A 22800-nucleotide genomic window follows, 5' to 3' on the forward strand; every position below is an offset into this window, starting at 1 on the left:
CCACCCACACAGGTAAACAAGGCATAGTCATAGCAGTCATAGTTGTTGGGGACTCAGCGGTGTTTGTGGATGTTACATATGTAAATAAATGATTTAAAACTGTGAAAGCTGCTTCGGGGAAGTATCTTCAAAGTTTTGAGAAGATTGACTAATTCTCTCAGGGGGCAGATGAAGGAAAGACCCATATTCCGAGGCGGGGGGGCATTTGAAAGATGCCAGTGAGATGCTCGGAGACCGCCACGTAAGCAAGAGGTGTGATTTCGCCAGCAACGGTGAGGGGTCCGAAATGGCGTGGTGGGTTCTGGAACTGAAGCCATGAGAAACAAGGCTGGTAGGATCCTTTGAGGCTAGATGGAGGAAAGCTGCTGTCAGAGCCCATGGTGGCTTATCTGACTGAAGATTCTGAGTTCTTTCTTTCTCTTGTGCGATGTGCTGCCATCGCTGGAGTCTCTCTGTGGCGGGTGTTGATGAAATGTCAGAAGGGGGGCCCTGCGGTTCCTCATGCGGTGCCTTGCCCCCGAGGTCAGTGTTTCAGTATTACTTACTGAAACAAAGAGATATGATGGTTATCACAGAGTTCCGGAGAAGAGGTCCTTTTCAGATCCGCAGACACGGGGGTAGGGACTGTGCGCGCCTGGTGGTGTCTCTCTGCCGACAGAGCGGTCAGATCAGCAGCTGCTTGACTCCGCAGTCGTGTCCACACCAAGAGCTGCTGCCATGGGCTTTGGCAAGCTCCTGGGCTGAGGAGAGGTGGGGAGTGGGGTCTAGTCCTGCAAGTATCTTCTGGGAAAATGGTATCTGTTCAGTAATTACAGAAATATTTTTGATGTGTAAATACGTATGTTATTAAATTCTCTAGTCAGTAGAAATGGAAACAAAGGAAGGTGCCTTATCTGTTTACTTAGCATCATCCACCGAGTTGGGTGACATTGCACTTGACTCCAGCCCGTACTTCCCACTGCCTTGTCACTGCCCTTTTCCCAGATGTCCCACGATCATAGAGCTCGTGGATGGGACTGCTGGTTGACCTCTCGTTTCCTCTGTGTTCCCTTATCTGAGGGCTAAGTCAAATACAACCTACATACAAGAAGAGAGAATTCAAGGAAAGCATCTCCCTGCCCCCAACCTGTGATCCACTGACCAACAGGTCAAGAATGTTTCCAAGTCCTCTTCCGTGGTGTCGTGTCACTTTCTTGCCTTATTCCTGTCTTTGCCTCCTGATGAATCTATGGTGACATTCAGATGCATTCACATCTACTGCTAGACAAGGCTTTGTCTATTACTAAACCTAAAAACCAAAACACATGAGACTGAATCTTTTTTGGATATTATAGGAACATAACTTAATCAAGTGCCTTCCTCCTATGGCCTAGACAGAAAGAGCTCCATAATTTAAAAAAATGTTCCTTCTCTTTTTCTTCTGGCATTTATACCCCCTCCCCCGCCTTTTAAAGCTTTTATATTGCGGACAGATTTACACATATACGAAAGAGGAGGGAACTGTGTCGTGAACCTGCAAGTCCCAGCTTCAGTAGTAATCAACTTTGAGGCATATTTTGTATCATTTATATCCCTGTTTACCTATCCTTCATTATTTTGAAGCAAATACCACACGTCCTATCATTTCATCCATGAATATTTTAGCATATATTCCAAAAAGATGAAGGCTTTGTAAAACCATTGTACTTCTGTTATCATGCCTGATAATTCCTTAATATCCTCAAATAACTGATCAATATTCACATTTCCCTGAATATCACAAAACCTGTTAACACTTTGTTTTAATTGGGATCCACTACAGTTGTTGATAGATCCCCCGAATTGCATAGCATCTCTAGGTGCTCCTCCATTTTTTTTTTTTTTTCCTCTCCTTGCATTTCACTTATTGAAGAAACTGGGTCTGTGGTTCTCTTTAATTTCACACAGTGTGGCTTCTGCCATTTGCACCCTTATAGTGTGGTCTAACATCTCCCTCCCTCCTCTGTATTTCCTATGACTGTGGTATTGGGTCATAGAGATTTGTTCAGGATTCAGATCCAGTTGTTGGCAGGCATGCTTTTTAGGTGGTGGCATAAACTTCTTTCAGGAGGCATGTAGTGTTTACTTGTCTCTTGGTGATGGTTGATTGAATTTTTAAATGTGCCGAGTATTTAAGAGGGTTGACATCTGTTACTGTTTCCCTGGGTCCAGGTGGTCTTGAGAAAGGGTGAGAAAGGATGCCCTTGTGGTGTGCTCCTGGCAAAGTCTGACGATGGCAGGGGCTGGTAGGTCCTGTGTCCCTGGGCTGGGGTTCCTCCAGTGCTCACTGGAAGATAGGTCGGCAAACTCCCAGAGTTTGTTTCCCTCGGTCCCAGAAGACCTGTTCACGCAAGAAACACTTAGTGAGGAGAGGCTCAATTTCTTTGGATGTTGCCTTTTGTATGTAGAGGTGTTTCTTGGTTTGGCTACATGAGCTGATGTTTTGCTGATGTTCTCCCGATAATGTGTTTTCATTTAATTGTAAGGTGACTCTCTTCTTCTTTCAGGATCTCATTTTGCCCAATGGTGGCACTCCTGCAGGGACTTCGAGTCCCGCTTCTTCGTCTTCCCTTCTCAACAGACTTCAGCTTGATGATGACATCGATGGTGAGACCAGAGATCTCTTTGTCACCGTTGACGATCCCAAGAAGCATGTCTGTACGATGGAGACCTACATTACTTATAGGATCACCACCAAAGTAGGTCCCTTCATTATCTTCTGCCCCTGTGGAATGGTCTTGGTGAACTGGAGACCTGCTGTCATGATTCCTGCTTTCCTTTCTCCCTCCCTTTGTAGGACTGTGTTCACCTTCCTTCCAATGGTGGGTGTGGCTTTTTGAGAGATCAAATGTATTCAGATGAAAAGGATTTGATGTGAATTTTTTGCTTTGAAATGACAGAGAAGTTGTGACTATAGTCTTTCAAGTAGAGCATTTAATCCTGCTACCTTCACTTATTTTTGGTCATGATACTTTTTTAGGCTGTTAGTATCACTTTATTATTGAAATTTATGAATGAATCTTTGTATCATCCTAAATGTCTGGTGGGACCATGGTTGTAATTTGGTGTAATTGGAGTGGATCATAGCGGGAGGGGTGTAAGAGAAGGATGGGAATGAAGATTGGTTGCCTTTCTGCTATGGGCCATGTGGGTGGGTAGTGGGCAGGGGGCTGAGATTGACTGGCTTAATGTTCACAGTGACCTTCAATTGTAACCTTGTAGTTAAAATTTTAGAGACGGGGAAACTGAAGCAGAAACTTTAAGTAAATTGCTCATGGTTACAGAGTTGGTAACCAGGATTCTAATCTTAATATTTAGGACTGTCAATTCAACATTTTTATTTTCAAACCCATACTCTTAAACCTAATTCCATTTTTTTAAAGGTTTTTTTAAAAAGATTTTTTAAAAAAAGATTTTGTTTATTTATTTGACAGACAGAGATCACAAGTAGGCAGAGAGGCAGGCAGAGAGAGAAGAGGAAGCAGACTCCCTGCTGAGCAGAGAGCCCGATGTGGGGCTCCATCCCAGAACCCTGGGATCATGACCTGAGCTGAAGGCAGAGGCTTTAACCCACTGAGCCACCCAGGTGCCCCTTTTTTAAAGATTTTAAAGATTTTTAAAAAAAGATTTTATTTAGTTATTTGTCAGAGAGAGAGAGAGCACAAGCTGGGGGAGCAGCAGGCAGAGGCAGGCTTCCTGGTGAGCCAGGAACCCAATGCAGGACACGATCCCAGGATCCTGGAATCATGACCTGAGCTAAGGCATGATGGCTTTCATCTTACATGACAGCTTAATTTACTGAGCCACCCAGGCGTCCCATACACAATATCTTTTCTCTGTGGACAAATAAGCCTTTCTCAGATATTTCTTTGATATTCCTGCTCTGTCCTTTCTGCACCTGGTTCACATTTGAAAACTTGTCTCTGTATGTGTGCACACGCACATGCGTGCACGCAGTCTTCCCCCGTCCCCCGGGCCGCTGGGTGCCTGCTGTTTCCCAGGGATTCGGCTAGGTGCTTAGAGGTATGTTAAATCTTCAGAGGTTCTAGGTTGATGTATGTATTCCCATGAACTATTTCCACTCCTCCCCCATCACCCCAGCCCCCAGGGTCAACTTATTTTTTACCCTGTAGTCAGCGAAATGGAAAACCTGTTTTTCTTGAACTTACGCTCTAAACTGCTAAAGGACAAGGTCACTGCGTCCCTGGCACAGCAGCACTAGCTCTCCTACACATGTTGCCCCCTGCCTGACTCCACTGCCCTGTAGCCAACCTCCCCCACCTCCCACAAGGCTAATCTAGAGGACCTCAGTTCTCCATTCACAGGCCGACTGACTCGTGCGCTCTCCTGTGCTGCCTCTCTTTCCTTCTTTCCTCACTCTTTTCCCTTGGTGTTCTTGTTTCTGTCCCTTTTCCCTGGGGTCGATATCCTGTAAGTCAGAACTCTTCCAACTTCCAGTTCCACTTTTCCTTCGGCTATGATGCCACCACCTCTTGGTGAACTTTTTGCAGAATTAAGTTTTACTTCTTACTGTCAATTCTATCTCAAACCAGAGTCCCTTTCTTTTCCCGTTGCAGGTAGCATCACCAGGTTTAAACCCTTGGTGGTGCATTTGGAATCTTCTTTGTAAACACTGCATTAAAGCATAGCTATGCCCCATGTCGCAACATAGCCTGTGGGGTGTGGGGATGAGAGGAACACAGGGTCTCACACACCAATCTTCCCCCGGGTTTCTGCTTCTGCTGTGGTTCTCTAGCGAAGGTCATGGTCACAGGACGAGGTTGTACAAATAGTTGATTACTTTGAGCTCTGATTCTCCTGTCCTAATTCAAATTTCTGATGACCAAGGCTGGACAAAGTACAGAGCTGCTTTTCCCTGAACTAAAATGAGCTTAACGCATTCTCCACCCAAATCTAAGTCATGGGTTCCTTTCCTCTGCAGTGGTGGGGAACCAGCCTGGCCTTCTCAATGCATGTGGATCCTGGCTCCTTTCTCTGCAGGCTCCTAGAAAGTGCCTTCATCATAATAACTAATTACTGACCACTTACCATCTGCTTGTACTTTTTGGTCATAGAAACTTTTTTCTTTATATAAGTAATATGTGCTTATTGCAGAGAAACTAGAAAACTCAAGGAAGCTGAAACAATAAAAGAATACCTATAAGCTCACCAGCCAGAAATAATCATCTATAAATTTCTGAACTGTTTGTCTCTGTCCATTTACAGAAATGAGTATTTTGTATGCTGCCCATTCCCTTCATGTGTTGGGCGTCTTTCTGGGCTAGTAAATGCCAGCAAGCACACTATTATGTCTGTCTGTCTTTCTTTCTTTCTTTCTTTCTTTCTTTCTCTCTTTCCTTCTATCTATCTATCTATCTATCTATCTTTCTTAAGATTTATTTACTTGAGAGAGAGTGGGGGGGGGTGGGAGGGGCCGAGGGAGAGAGAGGACCTCAAGCAGACCCCCCACTGAGCACGGAGTCCAGCTGTGCTGTTGTCTTCTCAGACCACAACAGCGTTCTGCTCTGTGCATGAGCCATCAGTTTATTTTGTGCTGAGTGCTTTAAACATATTGTCAGTTAGTCCTCATAATCAGTGAGGCGGGTACTGGTGGCACTTTTCCTTTGCAGATGAGGAAACTGAGAAAGTTACTCCAGGATATGCTGCTGATACGTGGCAGACCTAGGACTTGAGTCCAGATCTGTCTGTGCTGTACTTCCAACAAGGCATGATTTTCAAGAGCGGGACTGCCCCGCTTGCCCCAGCATGGCGCTCGGTCTCCTACCCAGCCTTTAGGAGCGGGATGGCTCTGCCCCGCTTGCCCCAGCACGGCGCTCGGTCTCCTACCCAGCCTTTAGGAGCCGTCCTCCTTCCTGTCTCCCACCCCATCTCCTAGTGATCCCAAGTCTTAACGCTCCAACTATCTCCTCTTTTTAGATTGCCTCCGTGGTCCACAGAGGCAAAAGACCACTCAGAGGTCAAGGGTACATAAGGGTTACAAAGCGAACGTTTAGATTTGATGACAAGAGGGTTATGGGTGGCTGGCGGGCACACTCCCTGGAGAGGTGGGCAGAAGCCAGTGTGCTGTGGCAGAAAGACAAGGCACGAGTGTTGATGGCTTGGTAGTGAAGTGAGAACAGGAGCTAGAGAAAGTGTGGATTTGGGTTGTTGAGGGGCAATTTTGTTTGGTTTTAAGGATGGACGGGACTTGTGCGAATGCCCAGAGGCCTGTGTTGCTAGAGAGGGAGACATTGAGGTGGGGTTGGAGAGGAGGATGGAAGCTGCTGAGCTGGGGAAGGAGCAGCCTGGGCCAGGGAGGGAGCAGGAGCCCACGAAGGGGGAGGTGTACTTCTTCCATTGTTTCTAGAGGAAGAGGGGAAGTTTTGTTTTGCTCTGTTTTGTTCTCTGTAGCAGGAAGTTGAGGGTTCTGCGCTTCTCGATGCAGTTTTCTCTAGGAATCGATGATGAGGTCTTCCGCTCAGAGCGAACAGGAGGTTTCGAAGCAAAGCTGGGAGGTTTTCAAAACTTCTGCAGGCTCTGCAGTAACCGGTGCGGAAAAGGACGGAGAGAGTTGATGCCTGGTGCTGTGGAAGGTCCAGTGGGTGATTCTGGTGTGTCAGTCAGTGTGTTTGCCTGTTTTGTTTTTCCTTCAGGAGTGTGCTCACACACCCGGGGCTGGTAAAGCAGGCAGTTGTGTGGACGGCAGGGGAGGGGACGTTTAGGATGTTGGCAAACGCGAGGTGGAAGTGATGGGTTATGGAATTGATGCTGAATAAGGAAGGAAGTAAAGACAGGACTGGACAGAGTGCCAAGGAACTGTAGGTCCCAAGAGGCTGAAAAACCAGGGGTCTTGGGAAGCGGGAGAGTCTGAGACACAGGAGGTGCTGGTTGGAGAGAGGGAGGTCTGGCTCTCTGCTGATGACCATCTGAGGGGAGGCAGTGGGAGTGATGGCTCGGAGGTGGGTGTTGTGGGTGTGAACACATAGATCTCGAGGGCACCCGGGCTATGGAGGGGCTTTGGAGAGGAAGCCCCTTTGGCACCGGAATCCTCTGGGACTCAGGAAAGTGGTGGGGTGTCAGTAGATGACGGGTGTGTGAGGGACAGAGATAGAGGTGTCTTGATGGCATGAGTCTCAGAAGGGTTTTCATGGGGCCGTGGAGGCGTGGAGGTGAGCGGCAGGGCAGAGTGAGCCAGCCGGGTACCAACAGGGACTCTTGGTCTTGGAGGGCAGGGCGGAGTTGGTGAGACATGAGAAAAGGAGCAGCTTTCTACCTGCCGGGACAGCGGAGAGGCTCGAGACTCCAGGGGAGAGGAAGCTTTCAGAATCCGAAGAACTACAGGAATTTACTAATTACAGAATGGGTGTTCTGGAAGGCTTGGTGTAAAGCTCCGAGAAAGGAAGCCCACAAGGGCATGAGGAGAGACCAGAAGCCTCCCTGGTCATTATTCTCAGGTGTTCTCGTAGGGTAGCAGTGTTCTGAAGCAGAATGAGAATAGCTGGCTAAGATTTGACAAGGGAAAAGGAGGTCCCTTTGCAGAGAAAGGGGTGGTCACTCCGACTCATAGGATTCAGTTGGCACTTCTGATGAAGACCAAATCTCTCTAGAGTGGACCGGTCGTAAATTTTAGATTGAATGGAAATTCCTTGGAAGGGCTCCAGGCCACAGTAGTTAGGCACATCAGCTTCTGGGGAATTAGGGTGCAACCCAACTGACAGGTGCTCTGCTGGCTGATTGATTGCACTGTGGCTCTGTGCTAGGTCTTCTGAAGTGTTGAATTTACCCAGAGGAGATACTCATATGGAACAATGGTAAAAATGGATATTCTTCGTTACGGCTCTTGTGCTCAGTTACCAGTTTGTAGATCTGACTTCGTGTGTACTCATGACCTTGTGATCTTGTGGGGCATTCTGGATTATGGATCATGGTGTGGAAGGACCCAGGACAAAACAGTGTAGTGATTATCTCTGATTATGGAATTGTGGGTGTGCACTTTTCTCTTTTTATTGTTAATAGAAAATAGAGCTTTGCTTTATTATCCTTACTCAGTTAGACCCTGAATTTCACAGAGGAAAAATTTACTACAGACTCATAGTTGGAGTTTTTTTTTTTTTTTAAATATTTTATTTATTTATTTGACAGAGAGAGATCACAAGTAGACAGAGAGGCAGGCAGAGAGAGAGAGAGGGAAACAGGCTCCCCGCTGAGCAGAGAGCTCAATGTGGAACTCGATCCCAGGACCCTGAGATCATGACCTGAGCCGAAGGCAGCGGCTTAACCCACTGAACCACCCAGGCGTCCCCATAGTTGGAGTTTTATTGGCCTGCATATTTTATGAGTACTGTGAGTCTTGTAACTTACTGGGTTTCTCTCTAGAAATTCACGGTAATGTCTGTGGCCCAGTTTTAGCAAGTGTGCAAAATTCTATGGTGAGTGTCTTTTGCTAGCCTCATTCCTGGCTCTGCTTTTTCTCTCTGTCCTTGTTTTTTCTTGATCTTTCTCACCTACTTCTAATTTATGTCATTTAATCTTATTTCATGTGTCTCAGTATCTCTTCTAGAACAAATTGTGGTAAAAGTAAACGAAACCAATGTTGGGCCGAAGAGTATGAGCATCCTTCATGGTTCATGATTTTTTTTTTCATATTGCTTTCCAAACAAATTTTTATTTAATCCATTGTGTCTGTAAAGGAGCTTTTAAAAATAAACAATTTTTTGTGTAACTATGAAAGTATTTTGTGAGAATGGTAGAAAATTTGAAAATAAGGATAAGTGTAAAGAGAACAGTTGTCATTATGAGTTCTAGATTTTTCTTAACCTTTTATATCCACATTTTTAACATTAATGGAATTATATGTGTCATTAATTTCAAGTCTTGCTGTTTTCTCTTAAAAGTATATCAAAGCATATTTGTTATAAAGATGCCTTATGGGGCTCCTGGGTGTCTCAGTCAGTTAAGCATCAGCCTTTAGCTCAGGTCATGATCCCAGGGTCCTGGGATGGGGCCCTGAGTCCAGTTTCTTGCTGGGCGGGTAGTCTCCTCCTCCTTTCTCTCTCTACCTGCTTGTGCACACTTGCTCTCTCTCTCTCTGTGTCAAATAAGGAAAAATCTTAAAAAAAAAAAAAGATGTCTTATGACAAGATAACCATGGAATAAATATATCACAAGTTACCTGTTTTTATTGTTGAAGATTTAGATTGCTTTGATTCCTTTGCTATTTTAAATAGCACTGCAGCGAACATCATTATACAGATATCTTTGCCACAGTTTAAAAAGTATTTTCTAATGGCAGATCCCTAGACGTAGAAGAGCAGTAATTAAAGATATAAGCAAATAAATGATAAATAAAGGAGAGAACACAGGTGAATATTTTTAAAAGCTTGCAAGGGGGACAGCATTCTTATCCATGACACCAAAAAAAAAAAAAAAAAAAAAAAGGCGGGGTGGGGGGCGGAGAATGGCTGAATTAAAAAATTATATACCTGGAAAACTCTTTGGTAATTATGATATATAAATGGCTATAAAGAACCTTCACAAATGAAAAAGACTTTTAAAGACCATGAAAAGACAATTTAAAAAAGAGACCCATCACAAAAGAAGAAAAATCTATAGCTAACAAATATTTTAAAGGATGTTCAATCCCTGTAGAAACAAAACAGAGATGACATATTATTTTTCAGTTACAAGTCCGTCAAAGATAATCACTGGTGATGAGAATATGTGATAAGAATATAAGTTGATATATTTCTGGAAACAGGTTGTTAACAAAATACATGTATCCTTGAGCACCTGGGTGGCTCAGTCAGTTAGACATCTGACATCTGACTCCTGATTTTGGTTTGGGTTGTGGGATGGAGCTCAGACCTTTTGGGGTCTGTGCTAGGCATGGAGCCTGCTTGAGATTCTCTTTCTCATCTCTCACTCTCTCTCTCCCTCTTGCCACCACCACCCCCCACCCATGTGTGTGTGTGTGTGCTCTCTCTCTCAAAAAGAAGAAATGAAAGCCATTAATAAATTATAAAGATTGGGAATTTTGTAAAACACACACACACACTTTTATCTTTTATCCAGTAATTCCATCTTTAGGAGTTTGATTTTTATTAAACAGATGCCCAATGATGTTTGCACAGCATTGTTTATTGGTTGAAAGATGGACAACAACTTAAGTGAGGATTTGGTTTTGTTGTTTATCCACCCGGTGGAATACTATATATGTGTTAAAAATGATCATGTAGATATGAATTACTGACAGAAAGATATTTAAGAGCTGTTAGAGACTTAGAAAATATGAGCAAAGGAATGGATATACATAGAAAAAAATACGGAAAGGTGTAAACATAGTATTCATAGTGTTTTTTCTCAATTTAGAGTGATTATGACTCATCTGTATTTTTTATTCCTTTATTATTCCTGAAATTTTTTTTTTTTAAGATTTTACTTATTTATTTATTGGAGAGAAAGGAGAGCACATGCACCAGTCGGGGTGGGCGGGGCAGAGGGAGAAGGAGAGGGAGACGAGACTGGAGCCGACTGCACCAAGCTTGGAGCCCCATGCAGGGCTAGATCCCACGACCCGGAGATCCGGACCCTGAGATCATGACCTTTGGTGAAACCAAGAGTCACATTCTTTTTTTTTTTTTTTTTTAAAGATTTTATTTATTTATTTGACAGAGAGAAATCACAAGTAGTCGGAGAGGCAGGCAGAGAGAGAGAGAGGAGGAAGCAGGCTCCCTGCTGAGCAGAGAGCCCCATGCGGGACTCGATCCCACGACCCTGAGATCATGACCTGAGCCGAAGGCAGCAGCTTAACCCACTGAGCCACCCAGGTGCCCCAAGAGTCACATTCTTAACCGACTGAGCCGCCCAGGCGCCCCTTTCCTGAAGTTTTAAAATAAGTATGTCTGGCCTGAATAAGTCAAAGTGGGGAGGAAAAGCCAGTTCCCCCAAAATAAGTGGCTTATAGCAGAAACAAACCTTGTATTTAATCCTCCCGCTCTACGTAGTTACACATACCGATTTCACGTTAGAAATGTTACATGAACTATAATTTACGAAGTGGATCTGCAAAAGCATAATAAAGAGAAGTGATCAGCTGATACCACGTAACATGAAGAAGGCAGGGGAGCCCTTGGTCAGGGCATTTACAGTGAAAATGAATGCATTTGTCTCACATTAAAGTTGACCTTTCGTGGGCACGTCATCACTGGCAGGTCCTCAGGCTCTGTGTGGTTTTGAAGAATGTCCCTTCCAGCCTTCTTGCTGCTGAGAAAACCTAGGCTCTAGGAGGCTTAGTGTCTCAGGAATCTGGTAGGTGCTGGGACTGATCCTGCATGGGCTTCTCCTCACCCAGCCCTGGGAGGAGTTCCCTTCAAATTTATATCTCCCTCATGCATGAAAATTCATCTGCCATGATTTGTTTTTTGAATTGAAACATTCTTTCTCCAACCCCCCACCCCCAGTTCTGTAATGCTAATTCCTTTGGTGGGAGGTTCTTCTCATAAATCACAAATACTTAGGTTGAATGAATTTCCTCACTTCTTCCCACTCATGCCCTCTATCATAGGGGAAGGTTGTACCTGGCTATAAAGGAAAAGAGATGCAGGAAGAGTTAACTGAGGTTGAGTCCAAGACCGAGTTCTTTAACTTCCAAATTTTGCTTGGACTCTGTGAGCTCAGGTTTTGGGGAGAGAAAATCGTAATTTTCAGTGCCGAAGCTGCTCACAGCTTTTCCTTGATGAATGACTCTTGTTCATATGTTTTTAAGATTTTCTTGGTGTCATGGATTAAAATGGACTTTTGGCCTGAAAGAATAAATTCATAAAATGTAGCTTGAACCATTGTTATTTTGACCTTCCATTTCCAAGAGCTATGACTGTCATGCAGTCTCTACCCTTACAGGAAAAAACGATTTAGCTGAAACATACTTTTAGTTTGGGCAAATTAATATGTAAAAATCTTGTCTTGGCATAAATTAATTTCATTTGATTTAACATTGGTTTTCATTATCAAAGTGCTACAATCACATTTCAGAAAACTGTAATTCAAGAAAACAGATGATTGATGTAAAATATTAAATGCATGAGAGATGGGGGAAAAAGAAAAGGGAAGAGTGTAATATTTTCCTGTAGTACAGTAACATTTTGGCATTATTTCCTTCTAGATTTTTTTTTCCTTGTCCCCTGAAATACAGTGTACTTCCAAGGTTACGGTTCTGCCAGAATATGGCCAATGAGGCAAATCCTTTTCTGTGTTCATCCAATTTGACTCCTAAACGAGCAGGTGCTCTCTTAGCTCTTTTTGTCTCCCCTCTGCCTATTGGTAAAACTTGGCAGCATATGTAGCAGAAGGTGGACACTTAATTTCTTTTAAAAGATACCTGGATTGGGATTCAGTAGCAATATCCTCAGTGGAATTTTTCTGCTAAAAGAAATCCTCAAAGTTAAGCCTGGAGGAAATGAATCAAATGTTTCTAAACACATTCTGAGGGATAGTTGAATTCCATTTCCTAAGGGTAGAAAAAAACAAAAAAAAAAAACCCACCAAAAAAACGAAACCCTCAACATTTCCATTCTACATCCTTGACTTCTGAGCTGGGCCCTGGGGGCTTGGACTCATCATTTTATGTTGGTAATTGATGTCTTTTGGCTGCTGTTTTGGTGGAAGGAAGGTGTGTTCTTGCCCAGTTTGGTTACTCAAAGACAGCTTTTTTCCTTCCTTTCTGCCAAGAGATGCTACTATTCCCTTATGCTTATTTTGTTCCATTCTTCTTATTTGCAGAGTACGCGGGTAGAGTTTGACCTGCCAGAGTATTCTGTCCGTCGAAGGTACCAGGATTTTGACTGGCTGAGGAACAAACTGGAGGAGTCCCAGCCTACTCATCTCATTCCCGTAGGTACTAAGTCATGAGAGCTTGTTCCTCTGTTTACCTGCGTCGTCTGTCCCGAGGATGTTCGCTCAGCTCTCGCCCCTTCCATGAGGGGCAGACTCTGCCTGACACTATATATCGCATTTTCCCACCAAACGCACGTGAAACATTCTCATGGATGCTGTCTAACCTGTCTCACCCTTGGGGTTTTGGTTTCTGGTTTGCTCTGATCATGCTGGTTTCTTGAGCGGTGTGGGGTAGGTTTTCACTTTCATTGTGACAGTTTTTTTTTGAGGTCGGGAGAGTCCTAATTCTTATTTGCTGCCTCCTTAAAGACTGTTTCACCCTTCTAGACGCAGTTCTTGAGGGTTGGGTGGCTGCCACCAGGTGAACAGTGATGCCTCAGATTACAGCTTGCGGGGCTTTCTTTAGACATGGCTGATTCAGGGAGCAGGAACCTAGCACACAACCCACCCAACCCCAGTTTTTCACTTAAAAAACCAAAAGCCATCTAACTCCATTTATTGAAGCAGCGTAATATTTTTCTATTGCTCCTATCTACACATTATTAAAAACAACAACAACAACAACAACCAAAAAACAGAACTAGAGCAAATAAAATGTAAAAGACTACTTAAACCAACATACATATTGAATGCTTTTCAGACTTTTTTTTCCCCCAGTAGAAATAATAACCATTTTATACCCCAGATGTTTCTTTGGGTTTTGGGGGCATTGGTGCAGTTTAGGCCATAAAACTCTTCAGAGGGGCTCTGTCTTTCAGTAAAAACCTTGGCTGAATAACTTCTTAGCACTTGCCAGTCTTTGTGTTACGAATGTGTCTCCCAGTGCTTCTCTCCCACGGTTGGAAGAGGGTGAATATACCGTGGTAGAAATGACGGGGTTTGCCTATGATGGCATTCTTTCCCGGAGGGAAGAAACTCATCTTGAAACAGTTGGAATGGTTTCTTAAAATGGAATCGCAATTTGGCGACATTGGCAGCTAGTGAATTTTTTTTTTTAAATAGGCTTTTTATTTGAGAACAGTTTCAGATTTCCAGAATTACTGCGAAGGTAGCGCAGTGAATTCTCGTATACCCTGCACCTGGTTTTGCTTGACATTTTACGTTAGTGTGGCACATTTGTCACAGTTGACGAACCGGCAGTGACTCCTTACTGTTGACTACAAGTCCTTTATCCAGATTTCCTCCGTTTTGCCTAATGTTCTGTTCCTGTTCAAGGGTCCCATCTACGGTGTCACCTTGCACGTCTCCTTATTGGTCGTGATAGTTTCTCAGCCTTTCCTCGTTTTCGGTGACGGGCAGTTTCGAGGAGGACTCGTCAGGCATTTTGTAGACTGTCTCTCAGTTGAGATTTGTCTGATGTTTTTCTCATGATTAAACTGGAGTCGTGTGTTTTGGGAGGAAAAGTGCCGTTCTCATCACATCATAAGGAAAGGTTCATGCTGTCAACAGTCTTTATCACTGTTGATGTTAACCTGGATCACCTTATTTGATGTAATGCTTTTTGGGTTTCTCCACTGTACAGTCACTCTTCACTCCTGTTCCGTGCTGTACTGTGTGGAAGGAAGTTGTTGTTTACACTTACTAGCCGGCACTGTGCACAAGGGGGGATTACGCTCCACCTGCTGGCAGCTAGTGTGTTTGAAGTTTGGTTCGACAGCGACACCTGCTGGTTGTACTTGCGCATGGACACCGAAACCAGCTCTGAAAGAGGATGGAAGGCTTCGGAATGTCGCGGAGTGATCCAGAATAGCTTTAAGTATGGTTTCCTACGGTCAGGATGGAAGCAGTGAGTAGGAATGTATTCTAGAAGCAAGTGGAGACATAAACTTATCTAATAAATTATTGGTACGTGTCTGGGGTGGAGAGAGATTTAACATTAGGAGAGCATCTCTAACTCAGTATGAAAGTGAAAGTGGAAAAAACTTTTTTTCTCCTTTAGAAATTATTCTAATGCAACTGGGCTAGAAAGTATCTATCTGTCAGTAAGCATTGACTCTGTGTTAGTCTTCATACTAGGCCTGGTGTGTACTCTTGGGGAGCTCAGGGGTCATGAGATGGACAAGGGACCCCTGTATGGAAAGTTTATTTTCAGGTGGAGACCTAGTAGACATGCAACATAATTATTGTTTACATTTTCATTTCTTTATTAAAAAAACAGCTTTATTAAGATATAATTCATTCACCGCACAGTTTGTCCATTTAAAATACACAAGTCAAGCACTTTTCCTATCTTTAGTGTCAGTATTTAGTATATTAGTATATACTATACCAGTATATATATATATTTAGTATATAAGTATATAATATATATGTTTATGTAAGTATTTAATATATTTAGTATAGAGAGTTGTGCAGCCATCAGCACAATCAATTTTAGAACCTTTTCTCACCTCTAGAAGTAACCTCCCACTCTTTGCTTGTCATTTCCAAACTTTCTATCTTTTTCAGAACCTGGCAACCACTGATCTTTCCATCTCTATAAATTTTCCTATTCTGGACATTTCATATAAAGTAGAGTCCTACACTATATAGTCTTTTGTGATTGGGTTTTTTTTCACTTGGCACAGTGTGTCAAGATTAATTCGTGTTGTGGCACGTGTCAGTACTTCCGTTCCTTTTTCTTGTTAGATAATATCACGTTGTATGGATATACCCTTTTTTGGTCTATCTGCTCGCATTTAATGGACGTTTGAATTGTTTTCACCTACTGGCTGTTAGGAGTAATGTGACTATGAACAACTACCTGCAAATCTTTGCATGGTCCTATGTTCTCATTTTTTCTTGAGCATGTACACCCAGTAGTATCATTGACAGATTGTATGTACCTGTTTATTTAACCTTGTGAGAAACTGCCAGGCTATTTTCCAAAGTGGCCACATCATTTTACCTTCCCACTGACAGGGTATGAGGGTTCCAGTTTCTTCATGTCTTTATCAACACTGTGATTATCTACATCTTTGATTATAACCATCCCAGTGGGTGTGAAGTAGTATCTCACTGTGGTTTCGATTTGCATTCCCCTGACAGCTAATAATGATGAGCATTTTTTTACATGCTTGTTGGCCATCTGTCATCTTCCTTGGAGAACTATCTCTTCAGATCCTTTACGCTGGGTTGTATTTTTGTTATTAGATCTTTATATAATTTAAATGTAAATCCCTTACTAGAGATACGACTTGCAAAAAATTTCCTCCCAGTTAATGAGTTGTCTCATTACTTTATTTTTTTTTTTAAGATTTTATTTATTTATCAGAGAGAGGGGGGGGGGAGAGAGCGAGCACAGGCAGACAGAATGGTAGGCAGAGGCAGAGGGAGAAGCAGACTCCCTGCCGAGCAAGGAGCCCGATGTGGGACTCAATCCCAGGACACTGGGATCATGACCTGAGCAGCTGCTCAACCAACTGAGCCACCAAGCGTCCCGTCTCATTACTTTCTTGATGGTATCTCTCGGAAGTACAAAGATTTTTAGTTTTGATGAATTCCAGTTTATCTTTTGTTTCTTTCTCTGCTTGTGCTTAAAGGTGTCCTATCTCATAAATCATTACCTAGTTCGAAGTCATGAAGATTTACACCTGTGCTTTCTTCTAAATTTTTTTTTAAAAGATTTTATTTATTTATTTGACAGAGAGACAGATCACAAGTAGGCAGAGAGGCAGGCAGAGTGAGAGGGGGAAGCAGGTTCCCCGCTGAGCAGAGAGCCCAATGTGGGGCTCGATCCCAGGACCCTGGGATCATCACCTGAGCCGAAGGCAGAGGCTTTAACCCACTGCGCCACCCAAGCGTCCCCTAAATTTTTTTTTTTTTAGCATTTTGTTTTCAAGTAATCTCTACACCCAACATGGGGCTTGAATTCATGACCCTGAGATCAAGAGTTGCTTGTTCCACCAACTGAACCAGCCAGGTGCCCCTCTTCTAAAATTTTTATACAGTTTCAGCCCACACATTTCAGCCTTTCATCCATTTTGACTTCATTTTTGTACAATAAGCTTTCCTTTCTTTAACCAGGGAGGCCGAATGTCTTCCCCTGAGCTTATTGGACATTGGTGTTTCTTTTATGATTTACCTCTTATTTCTCTTGTTTTATTTTGTCTTGTTTGTTTTGCTTTGTAAAAACTCCATATCTGCAAAGGAAGTTGACCTGTATTTTTTATATTTAAATCTAGCATTTGTTCTGATGTGAGATGGGAGGACCATAATTTTTTCAGGTGGTAAGTTGTCGCAGAACCACTTATGAGTGATCAATCATCTTTACCATCGTTTGGGCATCAGACCGAATCATGTGTTAGACTTGTGTATTCCTGAACTGCCTCTGAACCTTTGGTTCATCCGTCTTTCTAATCTGGTGCCCTTCCTACATGATTTGAATGACTGTAACTTCACAGAACATTTCAACATCCGGTTGTAAGGTCCCCATCTCCATCTCCGCCTGCCAATATACTCTGTTTCCAGAGCTTTTCTGGCTATCGGCACATGTTCTATTTTTCAAGATGAACTTTAGAGTCTTTTGAATTAGTTGGAACATTTGGGAGAATGGATTCCTATTTCATTGTGTTTGTTTATGTTATGTTAGTCACCACACAGTGTATCATTAGTTTTTGATGTTGTGTTCCGTGATTCATTGTTTGCATTATAACACCCAGTGCTCCATGCAATCTGTGCCCTCTTTAATAGCCGTCATCAGGCTTTTGCCAACTCAAGTCAGCTGTGGTTAAAAATATGTGAGGATTCCTGAGCTTTCAGATTCTGCTGCTGTGTTAGGAGTGTGGAATGAAGCGCCCCTCTTACTTGGGCTTCAGTGGAACCATGTGAAGTCCTAAGTGAACAGTCAGCCAGACTGTGGTTCTGGGAAAGAACCCACATTCTTTCATTTTCCTCTCCCGATGGGCCATCCTGAGGCCTGTTTCCAGCCCCTGTGGCTCCGAACTTGGGAAGCTTCTGGGGTTGTCCTGGGGAAACCCAGCCCCTGACTTCCTAGACCACCCTTTCCCTCGCCTGAACAGAATCACAAGATGGTCAGTATGGCTTGACTATTCTCTCAGTTCAGTCTTTTCTGCCTTGCACCTTTAACAGATTCTGACCTGTTTGATCTTTTCTGGTGCTGTGGCATATATGTATTTTTTCTTTTTACATTGCTTCATCGCTCTGTAATTTGAAAAGCAGAAATGCTCATATCACTTCATCCTCAAATATTTGGAGCCAACTCTTCATTATGAACCCAGAGGTTGGTTTTAACATTACTTCTTTTACTGGGGCACACCTCATTACAACAATAGATATGCTTTGTGATTTGATGGGCACATGTAGATTTTGGAGATGAAGCAAATACATTTATTAAACTCTTCGGTGTTTAATTGCACTTGGGAATTTACTGTTTGCTTCAGGTTTTATGAAGGAAGCTTTGTTGGAAGGATGCATTTCCTATCTACCCAGTTTGTTTTGGGTAGTGGTAAGCTCATAGGAATTAATAAGAAATTTGTAATGCAACAGCTGTTTGTCTTAATATGAAATAATCAGTTAAAACTCTAACTTCATTTTCTAGTTGGTTCCTCCTTTTTTTGTACTGATAAAAAAAAAAAAAAGCATATACATGCTTTTAGCTTACCAGTAGGTAAGTTAATAAGTAGTTGAACACTGATTGAACTTTGAAGTACTTCAAATTAAACTGGGCTTGATGGTGGTTTTTATGGAGAGGAGGTTTTTAAGTGTAATGCTCTTTTATTTATTTGTTATTTTTTCTTAGGAGCCATATTCTCTGTTTGTTTGATAAGGATAGGAAAAATAGTTTTCTGTCATGTAGTGGGTATGTTGCTGAATATTTGTTTAACTGGAATTTGCAATTAATTGCAAATTGATATTTGTTAAAGCAGCAGTTTAAATGCTGACAAGAGGAAGTTGGATCATTTCAAGATTGAGCAATGGAAATCTTTGTGCAGATTTCACACTCCAAAATAGTAGCTTTCCATGACAATCTACAGGAAGTATGCTTTTGTTTCACAGATTATAAGATATTTTCTTTTAAACTCTTATGAAATATAATACATATGAAAGTGCTTGACCAAAGTATCAAGTGCTATAAAAATGTAAATATTTTGTAAGGTTAAACCTTGAAATATTTAATAGGTTATTATATGCTTTGCAAGTAGGATTCTTTTAAAATATATTTTTTAAAGATTTTATTCATTTATTTGAGAGAGAGAGAGAGAGAGAGAACACAAGTGGGATGGGGCAGAGGGAGAGAGAGGTGCAGCCTCCCCACTGAGCAGGGAGCCAGATGTGGGGCTCCATCCTGGGACTCCAGGATCATGACCTGAGCCAAAGGCAGATACTTAGCTGAGCCACCCAGGTGCCCCACAAATGGGATTTTTTTGTAGGTTCCAAGATATACATGCGTGTATAGTTTTTAAAAAAATCTTTTCATAATGGAAAATGTCAGAAATACTGAAGTAGAGTGATTCAGTGCAATGAGCCCCCCCCCCCCCGCCACGTACTCACCGCCCAATTCCAACATTTAGCCCCAGTGGCCAGTCTTTTTTCATCTCTGTCCTTATCCACACCCTCACCCTCATACTGGGTAAGATTTTTTCTTTTTAAAAAGTGATTTTCATCACCTTATATTCTGGAGGCCAGGAGTCCAGACAGAAGTTTATCGCCTTATATTCTGGAGGTCAGGAGTCCAGAATTGGTCTCTGTGGATTAATATCCCCGTGCTGCATTCCTCACAGAAGCTCCGGGGGGACTTGGTTCCTTGACTTTTCCTGCTTCTAGAGGCTCCCACTTTCCTTGGCTCATGGCCCCTTCCACCATCTTCAAAGCTGGCAGCACAGAGTCATCTCTCCTCTCTGACTTTGGCTTCCATCACCACAGCTTTGTTTTTTTTTAATTGAGGTAAAATTTGAATAATGTAAAATTCACCATTTTAAGAAGTGTACAACTCTGTGGCTTTTAGTGCATTCACGATGTTTTTCAGTCAGCACCCTTATGTGATTCCAGAATATGTTCATCCCCCACAGAAGAATCCCATACTCATGAAGCAGTCACTTCTCATTCCCCATTTCCCCCACCCAACTATTATAAATCATGCACTTGATTGTATGAGTCTTGTTGTACAAGTCTTGTTAATTGTACGAGTCTTCGTTTGAACACTTGCTTTCAGTTATTTGGGCTGCATGCCAAGGAATGGAATTCTGGATCCTATGCTAATCTTACACCTAATTTTTATTTAATTTAATTAATTTATTTATTTGAGAGAGAGAAAGATCACAAGTAGGCGGAGAGGCAGGCAGAGAGAGAGAGAGGGAAGCAAGCTCCCTGCTGAGCAGAGAGCCCGACATGGGGCTCGATCCCAGGACCCTGAGATCATGACCTGGGCCGAAGGCAGAGGCTCAACCCACTGAGCCACCCAGGTGCCCCGTACACTTAATTTTTTAAGGAGCTACCAAGCTGTTTTCCACAGAGACCACACCATTTTACATTCTCACCAACCATGGAAGATGTTTCCAATTTCTCCACGTACTTCTTCTTTTTTTTTTTTTTTCCCTCTTTTATAGCCATCCTAGTGGGTGTGAAAAGGTATGGATCCCAGAGGGTTTTTAAAAAAACATTTTGGCCTCAAAGATGTATGGAGATTCTACCCTTTGGTCCACTCCCTTTCTGCCTTCCGTTCTCGGTGTTTACAGGGTCATAAAAACAGCTGGCACGCGTGCGGCGTCTGCCATGTGCTTGGAGCTGTGCTGAGCCCTTCACTTGCAACAGCTCAGTCACAGTTCAGAGAGGCCCTGATTTCATCAGCAACCCAGATTCCTATGCATTAAGAAACCAGAAGGTAATTATAAAGGTGACACTGAGAGGAGGCGTGTCCCCTTTAAGGCTCGAAATAGGAAGAAACAAATTTCCGAAGCCATGTACATTTGGGCATAATAATGCTTAGAAAGAAATTCTGTTTGTAGAAGGATTCACCCCGGGGTTCCTTTAAATAGCCAGCTTCTCTGATTCATTAAACTTCAAGTTCAATGTACTAAGCCTGAAGAACGAATAACTATTTCAGATTATCTGTTCTGTTAAATGAGGTGCACCTCACCACTTATTTGCTCATTATGCTTTCCTCCCAAGACCTGTTCAGCATAAGCAAACCAGAGCGTGCTCCCCAGGACTCATGAAGTGAAGAGCAGGAAAACATCCACTGGATTTGGTCATTAGAAAGCCATCGGCCGTCTTTAAAAGAGTGGTCTGCAGTGGGTAGGGACAAGGCAGAGAAATGCAGCATCCGAAGGCAGAACCAAAGACAGCTTTGTTCCGGGGCGGAGGCAGGTTGGGGGTTGAGACATGGATGGAAGGAGTAGAAGTTAAGACAAATGATTCTTTCAGGAAGGTTGAGTGAGCCCCAAAGAAGAGTGGAGAAGAGGATGTAAGGTCAAGGGATATTTGAGTTTATTATTTTTGGGTAGAAAGAGAACCAGCTACGTATTTGTAGACTCAGGAACAGAGCCGGGTGAGGAGGAAATGTTGAAAATACAGGGAAAAGAAGGTATGATTAATTGATGAGAGCACGTGCTTGCGAGTGAATTAATGGGGCAAAGACACAGAAGAGTTAGCTTTGTGGTGTGTTGGGGGTGGGGATTGTTGTCCACAGGGACCTGCGAAATGGAGAGGAGATGGGTTTCTGTGGAGGAAGCAAAATGGTCAGGAAATGTGTATGTGATGCCCTTACACCTGGTTCCTCTGTCGGAGAAATGGTGCTGTGCTTTGCGTGAAAGGTTGGGGTTAAGTGAGGGTTTAAGAAGAATTCCTAAGGGAATGGGAGAACTGTTGAGAACAAAGAAGTCATCCTAAAGAACAACCATGCCCTATTAAGACAGATTCCCTGGTGCTTTTGACTGGGCCAGAACACTGGTCTGGATGGCCCTGTGCATCTGACCCAGGACCCGTTTCTAATATTCTCCCCAGACGTAAGCTCTGCCAGGCATCTTAAATTGGACGTGTTGTCTCCATGGGGCTCTGTAATCTTATGCCTGACTCTGCTCCCCTCTCTTCATTTCCATACCTTTCCACCATGCCCTCTGGAACTCCGGTCTGGTTAAAAAACAACAACAACAACAACAACAAACCTGTCAGTGTAGCTTCTTCTCTGTGCCCTGCCACCATCTCAAGATGGAACTGGACGTGGCCATCCCCAAAGATTAGTAGTTCCTGAAGCTGCTGCCCCTCCAACAGCAAAGACCCCTCTCCGAACTTTTGTTGGTGCTTCTCTGTGGCAGGAATTATGTGAAGCATGTTCAGTCTTGTAGCTAAATTAATACTCGTGACAACCCTGACAAGCTGGCACTGTTGTTACCTATTTTTTGCAAACGAAGAAGAAACTGATTTACCAGGAGATTGTAGAACTTGACCGAAGACAGCTTGTCAGAAGGAGAAAGAGTGAACCCACGGTCTCTCTTCTGGAGATGGAAAACGTCCTGACTTTCCAGAGCTTTTCCAAGTGCTTCATTCCAGGGCTGTTGATAGAGCCAGTCTCCAAATCTTTGAACGGGTTCTAGGTTGGGATCACTTCTTGATTTCTCCACTCCGCATACCTTAGGATTCCACTTCTTCGGGTTGGTGACGTCCCTGTGTCTGTTTTCGTGTGCATGTGTGTGCGCTTGAAGGCTTATAATTTAAAGGAAATGAACCAGGGCCCCCTGGGTGGCTCATTCAGTTACACGTCTACATTTGGCTCTGGTCATGATCCCAGGGTCCTGGGATCGAGCCCCACGTTGGGCTTCCAGATCAGCAGGGAGCCTGCTTCTCCCTCTCCCTCTGCCCCTGCTCTCTCTCTCTTTCTCTCTCTCTCAAATAAATGAATAAAAATCTTTAAAAAAAATTAAAGAAACAGACCTCTTTCTTACCAGAATATGG

At 43.1% G+C, this 22800-nt stretch overlaps 1 protein-coding gene across 2 annotated transcripts in view; it reads left to right on the forward strand.

Moving 5' to 3' along the window:
• SNX30 (sorting nexin family member 30) overlaps window positions 1-22800 on the forward strand; it is a 107029-nt gene that overhangs the window by 45281 nt on the left and 38948 nt on the right. Inside the window, exons 1-3 of one of the 2 annotated variants that reach the window (XM_082696947.1) lie at window positions 186-522; window positions 2526-2717; window positions 12796-12906. In XM_082696947.1, the coding sequence (XP_082553073.1) occupies window positions 502-522; window positions 2526-2717; window positions 12796-12906 (324 nt within the window). In that variant the 5' untranslated portion in view covers window positions 186-501. Of the gene's footprint in view, window positions 1-185; window positions 523-2525; window positions 2718-12795; window positions 12907-22800 lie in introns of those variants that run through there. The other variant, XM_082696946.1, reaches the window with a different exon arrangement.

This window comes from Mustela nivalis (assembly GCF_964662115.1).
Source record: "Mustela nivalis genome assembly, chromosome: 13".
NCBI classification, from domain to species: domain Eukaryota; kingdom Metazoa; phylum Chordata; class Mammalia; order Carnivora; family Mustelidae; genus Mustela; species Mustela nivalis.